General features: G+C 34.6%; 1 protein-coding gene across 14 annotated transcripts in view; it reads left to right on the top strand.

Moving 5' to 3' along the window:
• Window positions 1-12,444, top strand: part of ATRX (ATRX chromatin remodeler) — a 251,139-nt gene that overhangs the window by 38,734 nt on the left and 199,961 nt on the right. For all 14 annotated transcript variants that reach the window (XM_019716363.2, XM_074323977.1, XM_074323981.1 and 11 more), the window contains one exon: window positions 8,194-8,306. In XM_019716363.2, coding sequence (XP_019571922.2) covers window positions 8,194-8,306 — 113 coding nt within the window. The remainder of the gene's footprint in view (window positions 1-8,193; window positions 8,307-12,444) is intronic.

The raw sequence follows: 12,444 nt of genomic DNA, 5'->3' as shown, positions 1-12,444 counted from the left end.
TTGTCTGTGTCTATGAGTTTTTGTTTCTCATTTGTTTGTCTTGTTCTTTTGTTGTTTTTGGTTTATATACCACATATCAGTGAAATTATATGGTTCTCTGCCTTTTCTGTCTGACATGGTGGAATTTTTATTACAACTTTTCATAGATCCTGGTATAGGTGATGTTGTTAATAATACATTTCATTATTGATTTCCTATCTTCTTCTGCTTTTCTCATTGTGCTCTCCTTCTCATCCCATTCCTGATGTTGAACAATGCACCATTTGTAAAGTGGAAGACAGTCTGAGTTTTTCTGCCATCGGGTGTAGTTTCAAGAACTTCTCTCCCAGTTTACAAGAAAACTGTTTTCAGAGTGCTCTTGGTTTTTATGGTGAAAGATTTGCTGTCAGAAATGAATTTGGCCTGGCCATTGTGCCCATTTTTTTTTACAGTGTCACTCCTAGTCCTGCTTCCTTCTTATAGCCATCAAAGTCAGTAATCTTCCTTTATGTAGTCATCAAAACCATTTTCCTACCAGCTGCTGAATGGTAGCGATGGTGGGTAATGGGGCACAGGGTCTGGTGGGAAGCAGAGCACTTGGTCCTAGGAGATGCCCTTTGCCTAACCCATTCTCACTTTTGCCCCATATTCCCCTGGCCCCGGATAGGCAAACTAGCTCTACTCAGGATTCACGGGACTCCTTGGGCATGTCCTGCAAGCCAAGTTGCTTTATTATTGAAATATTATGCTAATGAAAAATTAATTATATTTCCTTCAGATTTTTAAATTAAATTACTAGACTGTTGTAGATGAAGCTAAAGTCCCATTTGAACGTTTTTTTTAATCGATATTTATTCATGTGGCTTCAGTTCATTCATTTAACTGCTGCATAGTATTCCATTATGTGAATATATAATCTAACATTCGTTTTTATGGATAATTAGGTTATTTCCATTTATTTTCTCTGGTACAAATGGTGCTGCAGTTCGTACATGGCTTTGCTCATATCTTGAGTGGCCATGTGCAGTACCAACTTTCTTTTAATATATGCCTGATAATCAGATGGCTTTTTAAAAATTTACCATTTTAACCATTTTTATTGTGTACAATTCAGTGGTATTAAGTACATTGGCAGTCTTGTGTAACCATCATCACTCTCCACTTCCAGAACTTTTCATCATCTCCAAAGCAGAAACCCTGTACCCATTAAGCAATAATTCTACCTGCTCCTCCAGCTCTCTATTCTACTTTCTGTCTCAATGAATGTGACTTCTGGGAATCTCATCTACTGTTTCCCCGAAAATAAGACCTAGCCGGACAATCAGCTCTAATGCGTCTTTTGGAGCAAAAATTAATATAAGAGTGGGTATTATATTAGCCCGGTATTATATTATATTATATTATATTATATTATATTATATTATATTATATTATATTATATTATATTATATTGCACTGCACTGCACTGCACTGCACTACACTACACTACACTACATTACATTACATTACATTACATTATACAAGACCTGGTCTTTTACTATATTATATACGACCGGGTATTACATTATATTATATTACATTATATTATACCCGGTCTTACAGTAAAAGAAGACTGGGTCTTATATTAATTTTTGCTTCAAAAGACACTGTCATGCCGGGTGTCATGCAGGTTCCGCATGGTTCCGCTCCTCACATAAGAACGCAGGATATGGCGAGGCCAAAAAGGAACACCCATGGAGCCATAGATAGGGGAGTCATACCACTATAGTCTCACTGGCGGCTAGGTTGGAGACACAGGAAGCAGGAGCTACACGATCCGCAACCTGCCGTCCACTTTTCCACCAATCAACCTCACTTGCTAACTGCAATCCGCTCTTGCTAGCTCAGCCACTATCTTCTTGCTAGCCCCCATTTGCTGCTAGCATAACCACGGCAGTTATATTAGTGGCCACTTGTTACAGCTGACGGCCAACTAGCCACAGCTGATGGCCATCCAATCACAGTTGATGGCCATTTACTACCTGAGCCAGCACCTTTCCGCGTGAGGGCGAGAGCCTGGAAACTGTACTCCTGGCTCTGTCCCCACAGACGCATTAGAGCTGATTGGCTGGGTATTATTTTCGGGGAAACATGGTAAGTGGACTTATATAATATTTGTGCTTTTGTTGTGTCTGGCTTGATTCATTTAGCATAATGTTTTCAAAGTTCATCTATGTTGTAGCATGTATCAGAATTTCATTCCTTTTTAGGGAATATCCTTTCTTTTATCCCATGTATATACTATGTTTTATTTATTCATTCATCTGTTGATGGATAATTTGGTTATCTTCACTTTTTGGCTCTTGTGAATGATGCTGGTATGAACACTGGTGTACAAGTATCTGAGTTCCAGCTTCATTTCTTTTCGATATATATTTAGAAGTGGAATTGCTGGATAGCATGGTAATTCTATGTTTATCTTTTTGAAGTACCACCATACTGTTTTTCTGCAGTGGGTAGTGCACCATTTCATATTTCTACCAGCAACATACCCAGGTTCCTGTTTCTCTACATCCATACCAATACTTGTTATTTTTTGATAATAGCCTCCTAATGGGTGTGAAGTCGTATTTCATTATGGTTTTAATTTGTATTTCCTTAATAATTAGTGACGTAGAGCATCTTTTTGTGTGCTTATTGGACATTATGTCTTCTTTGGAAAAATGTCCATTCAAGTCCTTTGCCAATTTTTGAATTTGGTTGTTTTTATTTATTTTTTGTTTGTTTTGATTGTTGAATTTTGCAGAATTTCTTTATATATTCTGGATATCAATACCGTTCCACATACATGATTTGGAATTATTTTCTCCCATTCTTTGGGTTGTCTTATTCACTCTCTTGGTAGTGTCCTTTGATGGACAAAAGTTTTTCATATTGGTGAAATCCAGTTTATCACTTTTTTTCTTTTGTTGCCTGTGCTTTTGGTGTCATAAGACACCAAACTCTTCTAAGAGTTTAATAGTTCCAACCTCTCTTTAGATCTTTGATGCATTTTGAGCTAATTTTTGTATGTGGTATTAGGCAAGAGTCCAACTTCATTCTTTTGCATGTTTTATATCCAGTTTTCCTAGCAGTATTTCTTAGAAAAGACTTTCCTTTCCTCATTGAATGATCTTGACACTGTTGTTGAAAATCAATTGACCATATATATGCAAGGGTTTATTTCTGGGTTCTTTACTCCATTGGTCGATATGTTTGTGCTTGGTCCAGTACCACAGTATTCTGATTATTTTGGCTCTGCAGTTAGTTTTGGAAATCAGGAAGTGTGAGTTCTCCAACTTCACCCATCCCACAATTGTTTGGGCTATTCAGGATTTCTCACGATTCCTCATGAAATTTAGGATGGGATTTTCTATTTCTGCAAAAATTGCTGTTGGGATTTTGATAGGAATTGAATTAAATCTGTAGATCAGTTTGGGTAGTATTGTCATCTGAACAATATTGATTCTTCCAATCCATGAACACATGGTAGCTTTTCATTTATTGGTGTCTTTAATTTCTTTCAGCAATAAAAACATTGCTGTTTTACAGTTTTCAGTGTATAAGTCTTTTACCTCCTTGGTTAAATTTTTTCTTAAATATTTAATTCTTTTTGATGCTATTGTAAATGGAATTATTTTCTTAATTTCCTTTCTGGATTGTTAATTGTTGGTTATTGAATTGCAACTGATTTTTTTAAAAATTAAAGTTGATTTTTACATGTTGATTTTCATATTCACCAAGCATGTTTATTAACTGTTTAAGAATTTTTTGGTGATATCCTTGTTTTCTGTATAGCAATAATGATGTCATTCCTGAGGACATTTTGAGAACTCGCTTCTTGTAATCAATTTAGAAGTCATGTAAGAAAATAAATGTCATCTGTGAACAGAGATAATTTACTATTCCTTTCCAATTTGGGTTATAATATGCTATTAAACAATCATGAAGTGAACAAGAAATTTTAATTACCATTGATTTTTCTGTAAAAAACATTTTGGTCAATAGACCCTTGATCATATACCCAAATTTCCAAGACTCCATGTGGTTCATTTCTGTTTTAAAGACAGTAGCCCATCTATGGGAGCAGGTAGATGAATGGGTGAAAACAAAACAAAACAAGAAATAGTTTTGTAAGATGTTACCATTATGGGAAACAGGGTAACAGATACACAGTATCTTTCTACAACTGTATGTGAATCTACAATTACCTCAAAACGAAAAGTTTAATAATAAAAAAAAAAGGCTGGTTCCTTTACGCATATAATTATCAAAACTTATAGTGCAAGTGAGGTGAAATACTAATATTTGGAACTCCACAATTCCTCATGGGAAAAAAATTTCTATCTATCTATCTATCTATCTATCTATCTATCTATCTATCTATCATCTATCTATCTATAAAACATTCAAGGAAGGAACATGGCCCATAGTTAAAAACACTGACAATTAGGACTCGAAACTTGTCTGAATCCATTCATTAATGATGTGACTGGCTTGCTTATATTAGGAATTTAGAATTTTTTTTTGGGTCCACTTGCAGATAGGCAGGTCAAACCTCATAGGTTATCTACATCTAGCCCACATTGTAATAGTGTGGCTGTGAACATGAATGCGGAACACGTTCTTTAGTGGAGATTTTTAACCACTTCTATTTTGTTTTTAAATTAGTTTTTATTGGGGAGTATTGGGGAACAGTGTGTTTTTCCAGGACCCATCAGCTCCAAGTCAAGTCATTGTCTTTTCAATCTAGTTGTGGAGGGCACAGTTCACTGGCCCATGTGGGAATCCAACCAGCGACCTTGTTGTTATGAGCACTGTGCTCTAACTGAGCCATCAGGCCGCCATTAACCACTTTTTTAAAGGATCATTTAAAGGACTTCTATCTAGAACCCAGAGTTAAGAAATATATAGTACTAGTTGAGTCAGTTTCACATTTTGGTAGAGGGAGGAAGTGAGGGTCAACTATGTCTGGATTTTTAAAACCACTTTTAGTGGTTCACAACTGTAAAATTGATAAGGTAATGTGGACAGTTGTGCCCGCATTCTTCAGTTTGCAAAAGGATTGAGTACTGCCTTTTATGCAGTTGGTTTTGGTGTGTTTAAAATATTTCCACAAATAAGACTTAGACAATTCCAAGGACCATTTCTAAGGTAACTCTAGAAATGAGGCAGACTTTTAGCTGACGTTAGAGCTTTTATATGCAAATGAGTACTTCCCTTCTAAGCAATCACTCAGGGAGGCCATACTGATAGCATTGATAATGTGTTTCTTGAGGACATTTTGAGAACTCGCCTTTTGTAACCAATTTAGAAGTCACACGTAATAAAATAAATCTTCAGGAATGCTTTGGATTTTGGCAAAAACTAATTTTACCCAACTAGATAATCTTTCATTATGTAATATGTTTGATTCTAAATGACATTTGGCTATTTCCAAAAATCATATCCACCCTCAGATTTTTCAAATGAATGGGCAATTTTTTTTTTAATTAAAGTTTATTGGGGTCACAATTGTTGGTAAAGTTTAACATAGCTTTCAGGTGTACAGTTCTGTAATACATCATCTACATATCACATTGGGCAAAATTTTTTAAGTATCAAATTTTTTTCACCATTGTGCTTCTACCTGATCTCATAATTTATAGTATAACACATACATATTTATGCCTAAAAATGCTGTACTTTACAAAAGAAAAATGTTCTGATTGAATTGTTTAAATTTTTGTGTGTGGTGGTACTAATAATGGGCTGCACTGATTTATCCGTAGTCCTGAATTTGGCAAGCTGCAGCATGAATTCAAGTGATAGTTAAGCTGGCTTTGTGGTTGGATTGCTGTGAGTTACAGGAACGAGTGGGACAGTCATCATTCTGCTGGTTAAGTGTACTCCTTTCACTTCTAAACAATTTTTTTTGCTTGTTGGTAATCTGTTGATGCTATGAGATGTAGAATGACATCTTTCATTCTTTAAAATTTTGGTTACAAGGAATTTTGTGTGCTGTGGGTTGACATGTAGCATCATTTCCTCTGGTTTCATTTTCTAATTTAGGATTAAGGACACCGAGTGACTTGATAACTTTTTTCCTTGTACATCTGACTCTTTTCCAAAGGAATGTTATAGCAAAAAGTAGAAATCCTATCCTCTTGGTACCTTTATTCTAGAGGCGAGTTTGTTTCAAAATTTTGTAAAACAACCCTCTCCACCAAAATAAAACAACCAAAATCTCCCACACAATCTCTGGTTGCAGTATGTCTGTTATCTCATTTCTTTTTCTTTCCCTATATACCTTGTGCTCTTCCTGACCAAACAGCAAAATAGCCCTGGGGCCCAGTGCCCCAGTGCTTGAATGGGGGTTGTGCCTGGCTCAGCAAGGCCTGATAAATCGCTTACCTGATTCACATTGTTTTAATGTTCATTTTGTTGATTCTAAGTGAAGTTTGAGTAATTTTTTTACTAATTTTTTTGTTAGTTGTATTCCCTTTAAAAACTGTTTTTTATTAATTTACTAGGAATTTAGTATTTTTTTTAGTAAGGGTGTTTTATTTCTTTGTTTTCAAGTTTGTCTTTTAAATTTTGATTATTTTTTGGAGGGTGTATATGCAAGTTTTATTTTTTGTGTAAATAGATATGTATATTTTTGAATTTCTTCCTCTTTTTCACCTTTTTTATTAAGATAAAATTCACCATTTAAACCATTTAGAATACAATTCAGTGGATTTCTTAAAAAAGTAAATTCACCATATTGTACAACTGTCACCACTTTCTAATTCGAGAACATTTTCATTGCGCCCAAAAGATAGCCCATACCTCCCAATTCTGTTCTTCCTACATCCCTTGGAAACCACGAATCTACTTTTGTCTCTGTGGATTTGCCTATTCTGGACATTTCATATAAATGGAGTCATCCAGTATGTGTGATATTTTGTTTTTGCTTTCTTTAGCATGTTTTCAAGGGTCATCCATGTTTTATATCATGAATGGTATTTCATTCCTTTTTATTGGGGTAAAATATTCCGTTGTTTATTCATTAGTTGATGGACATTTGAGTCCTTTCCACTTTTTGGCTATTATGAATATTTCTGCCATGAATATTTATGTACAGTCTCTTTTTTGTGTGTGGGCATATGTTTTCATTCTTTATCCAAGAGAATGGAGTGGAATTGCTGGGTCATTTGGTAACTCTATGTTAACTTTTTGAGTTACTACTAAACTTTTTTACAGTGACTACACCATTTTACATTCTCACTAGTAATGCATGTGTGTTTCAATTTCCCTATATCCTTGCCAACCCTTGTTTTTCATTTTGAAAGTTCTTCATTATAATGAGTGTAAAATAGTATTTTATTGTGGTTTTGATTCACATTTTCCGAATGAGTAATAATCTTGAGCATTTTTTGTATATATGCTAGCCATTTGTATAACTTATTTGGAGAAATGTATGACTGAGTCCTTTGCCCAATTTTAAATTGGGTGTTTTGTCTTTTTATTGTTTAATTGTAAGAATTATTTATATTATTAAAACTTTTAAAGGTTATATATTATAAACTGGCTTTTAAAACCCTTTTCTCTTGATACACAAAAGTTTTGAATTCTGATGAAGTCAATTTTATCTATTTTCACCTTGCTTTAAAGTTTAGGAAATATTTTATTAGAAATAAGGTGTATGTTTTTTTTTGCATTTTGAAACGTTTAACTTTTTATAACCTGTTACATAACTTAACAGGATATACTGTAATAATTTAGTTACATAAATATTTCCCTGAAAATCTGTGAGCTCTTCTAAGTCCTGTTCTATGTTTTAATTATCTTTGTATCAGTCATTCATACAATTATTCTGTGCCAAGCAAAAGATAGAGTAATAAAAAAAAAATACCAAAAGACTTCCATAGATAAGTGCTCAGTAAACACATTTGATAAATTACTGAATTATTATTTTAAATGATATAAAGCAAAATCACATCAGCATTTTATTTAAATTATATTTTGTTCCTAACTATACAGGTACACTGTGTTACTCATGTTTTCATATCCTCAGAGAAATAAATAAAATTCATATCCTTTAATTTTTATTTCATATATGCACTATTTTAGACAACTTACAGTATAGACATAGTTTCAGTTTGTTAGAACTTTACATTTAATTAAATACATGACAGTCTAATTAAAGACATTCTTTACATTTTGTTTTTGTAGTGAAAGCAAATTGAATACACTGGTGCAGAAGCTTCATGACTTCCTGGCACACTCATCAGAAGACTCTGAAGAAACAAGTTCTCCTCCAAGACTTATGATGAACCAAAGCACAGGTAAATTGAAAAAGGATGTGCAATATCTTCTAATCTGTTTTTCATTTATTTTTTGGGGTGAGCAGCTATTAAAGGCTTTAATAGACCCCCTGTATCTAGTATTTACATAATTTCTGATATTGGAGATTTTATAATAATTTAGATAAGTGATAATGTAAGGTTTTCTGGTTATAGGTGCTTAGAGAAGGATGTGCTTCCGGTTTTATGTGTAATGGAAATGTCTTATAGAGAGGGTGAAGAATATTGACTGAAAAATAGGTAATATTAGAAAAAGTGGGAACAGTACAGAGATACGTTGTCCTAGCAGTTATTCATGTATTATGAGTTAAATTTTTATGTTGTTCGATAACTTCTCTGAATAGATTTGGTGCATGTTTTCAAATTATGAAAACACTTTAACCTCTCTCTACCTCCCTTTCTCCTTTTTTAAAGTATCCTTTATCTTGTGATGATTACCATGACTTGTTTTGAGGATTTCACAGATAGCTACATATATAAAAGCTGAATACACACATGGGCATGCACACACAAACACAATATGTACAAAAAGTGTAAGAGAGTTAGATCACAGTGAAAAGTTAAGCCATATGTATAATTAGAATTCTAGAAAGAGAGAAGAGGTAGAATGGATCAGAAGCTGAATTTGAAGATTGGCTGAGAGCATTTTCTAAAAGTGATGAAAGACATCAAGCCACAGATTCATGAAAGTCTGAATCCCAAGCAGAATAAATATAAAGAAAGCTAAAACTAGGCATATCATAATTGAACTCCTAAAGTACAAAAACCAAGAGAAAAATCTTATAGGCAGTCAGAGGGAAAAATGTCATTGCTTTCAAAGGAACAACAATAACACTGATAGGAAGCTAGATGACAAGGAAATGATTTCTTTAAAGTGCCAAATGAAAATAATTGCCAACATAGCGCTATAGCTATGTATGTTCAGTGAAAACGTCTTTCAAAAGTGAAGTTGGAATAAAGACAAACAGAAAGCGATAACTTGATGTTAGCAGACCTACAATAGAGGAAACACTAAAGAGTTTTATTAGATCAGAAGGAAAATAATTTGAAATGTCAATACCAAAACACAGGAAGTAATGAATAGCAATGGGAAGGGTAAACAGATGGGTAAAACTAAATATGTATACATATTTATCTAATCCACAGTTTCTATTCTTAATTCACAAATTGCCCCAACTGTGTTTTTATAGGTAAGTCCAGGATCCAGTTGAAGATCACACATTGCATATAGTTGTCTCTTGAGTCTTTTTAAATCTCAAATAATTTTTCTGTCTGTTGGAACCATGACATTTGGTGATTGTCCCTCAGTGTGGATTTGTTTGGTTAGTTATAATTAGATTCAGGTTATTTTTGGCAGGATTACATAAGTGGTGTTATGTTCTTATCAGTACATTGTTTCACAAGGCGCACGATTTTTCCTTTTATTGGTGATGTTAACTTAGGTTACTTGATTATGGTTGTTTTGCTATATTAATCCACTATAATTTATTTATTCCTTTGTAACTAATAAGTAATTTGTTGGAGATTACTCTGAAACTATGTAGATATTCCTTTCATCATCAAAATTTAATTTATGTATTTTCTATTGCAAATTACCACGAACTTTGCAGCTTAAAACAATCCAAATTTATTAGCTCACTGTAAATAACTTCTGTAGGTTAGGAGTCCAGTGGGCTTTGCTGGGCTTTGCTCAGGATATCACAAAACCAAAGTCAGTGTCAGTAAGACTAAGTTCCTTTCAAGAGGTTCTGGAAAAATCCATTTCCATTGCTAATTGAGGTTGTTGGCTGAATTCAGTTCCTTGTGGTTTTAGGTCTGAGGTCCCCAGTTTCTTGCTGGCTATTGGTCAAGAGTCTCTCTCTCAGCTCCTTCAGGCTGTTCGCATTTCTTCTCACATGGCCTTCTTCATCTTCACACCCAGCCACGGCACATGGAGCTTTTCTCATGCTTTGAATCTCTCTGACTTACCCTTTTGCTTGCTTCTTCTCCCACATTTTGCCACCAGCTGGGGAAATTTTTCTGCTTTTCAGGACTCACGTGATTAGATTAGGCTCCCTTTCCTCTTACCTTCCTTCTATAACCTCTCAGTTTTAAAGTCAACTGTGCCGTTTTTCATAGCATAATCACAGGAGTGATATTTCCTCATAATTCACAGGTTCTGGGGATTGGGGGCATGAAATCCTGGGACAACTCACAGAAATTCTGCCTACCACACTATCCACTCATGATTTCATGCCTGAATGATATATTACAAAATGGTGGTGTTCTAATCTATCATTCCTTCTGTGTTTTAGTTGGTATATTACTATAAGGAAAGATTCTCCCCCATGGATATTCACTATCATTTATTTCAATGCTCAAATGTACCAGTCAGTATTGGCTAGTGGGAACCCATTCTGTATGGTTCCTGCTAACATTTTCACGGTTCCTGCTAACATTTTCACAAAGTTTCATGATCCTTGAGCACTTCCTTACTTACCGCCCTCACAAGATGTTCTGTGTTTACTTTGCACTGTCCCTTCCCCAGCCCTGGAATCAGTTATTTCTCCAAGGAGTTCTGATTCCCTTTAGTGGGATGTAGTATTTAGAAAGTAAGATCCGGGTGTATGATGTGCCCATTGCCAGCAGGATGTCTGTGCTTCCAGGTCCTTTCACAGAGAAAGCCAACATATTTTCATGAGTTGATATTGATGCTTTTAATTCTAATTTGATACCACAGACTTCATTTTAGCCTTCCTCTTTTCATATTTTAACTTCTTTCTCCAATAGAAAGAAACCTGGATCCCATTATACTCAATTTATGTACTCATTTGCTCGGTCCTCATTGTACCCATCTAGTTTTCAAATCTGCTAACCATACCATCACAATAAAGAAAACCTAACTAGCATTAAATATTTGTTTAAAGTTCTTTTTATTTTTAGAATGGAGTTATATTGTCAGACTTCTGTGTTTTGTAGTCTGTTGGGAAGTTCTACTTCTGGTAGTGGCAGAGTAGCTCCATTTAGACAAGATATTTCCCATAGCTACCAATTGTAAACTCTGTCCAATATACTGAAGACTGATATGAAGGAACTGAACAGTGACAAAAAGCAGACACAAACTGGGGGGGAGTTGATACAGCATCTTTAGTAAAGTGAGGGGGGCGGGTCCCACCTAAAAGAGAGCTACAGATTGGGAGTTCCAAAATCTGCAAAAGTGATCGTATCTCTGGTTGAATTGCTCAAGTGCAGTCCACGTTCCAGGCATCCCAGTTACGTCTAAAAGAACAGAACAAAGCTTTCAGCTGCTTCGACTATAGGGTAGAATGTTTGGGGTTTCAGTTTAGCTAAGTTAACTGTTAACAAAAATGCCACCTCTTTGGAAGAATATAATGGAATGCAATGTCTCCACTTTACCTTTCAAAATGTTGAGTATCCAACATAGATGAAGAAAGAGGAAATGTGACCCATGCTGAAAAGGAAAGGCAGTCAATAGAGACCAAACCACAGATGACTCAAATGTTGAATTTAGCATACAAGAATGAATATTTATGTTCAAAGGACAAATAGGAAATCTCAGCACAGATATAGAATCTTTAAAAAAACCAATTTGAAATTCTAAGACTGAAAAATGTAATTTCTGAATAACAAATCATTGTTTGTACTTAATAGATTAGTAGTAGCAGTAGAAGTATCAGTAAATTTGATGATATAAACTAATAGAAATTATCCAATCTGAGAATAGAGAACAGAAAAATAAAAGTTTATAGAACATTTGCTCTTCAAATCCTTTCCCCAATAAAACTGTATAGTTAACATCCTGACACATGCAAAGGATAAGAATGTTTAGTCCATACTCAGGAAAAAAAGTCAGTAGAAACTCTGAGAGGGACCAGTGTTTTGTAGTTATCCACATACTAATCTTGCACATACTTTGTTAGATTTTTACATAAGTGCTTTGTTTTTTTTTTACTAGCCTTTCTTAAGTTTGGTTAACTTTTTTTTATTGGGGAAAGATTACAGGACTTTATTGGGGAACAGTGTGTACTTCCATGCCTTTTTTCCAAGTCAAGTTGTTGTCCTTTCAATCTTAGTTGTGGAGGGTGCCGTTCAGCTTGTTGTCCTTTCAGTCTTAGTTGTG

Source organism: Rhinolophus sinicus, chromosome X (assembly GCF_036562045.2).
Source record: "Rhinolophus sinicus isolate RSC01 chromosome X, ASM3656204v1, whole genome shotgun sequence".
NCBI lineage: Eukaryota > Metazoa > Chordata > Mammalia > Chiroptera > Rhinolophidae > Rhinolophus > Rhinolophus sinicus.
Note: the sequence above shows the minus strand (reverse complement) of the source record. Positions and strands in the feature narration are given on the sequence as shown.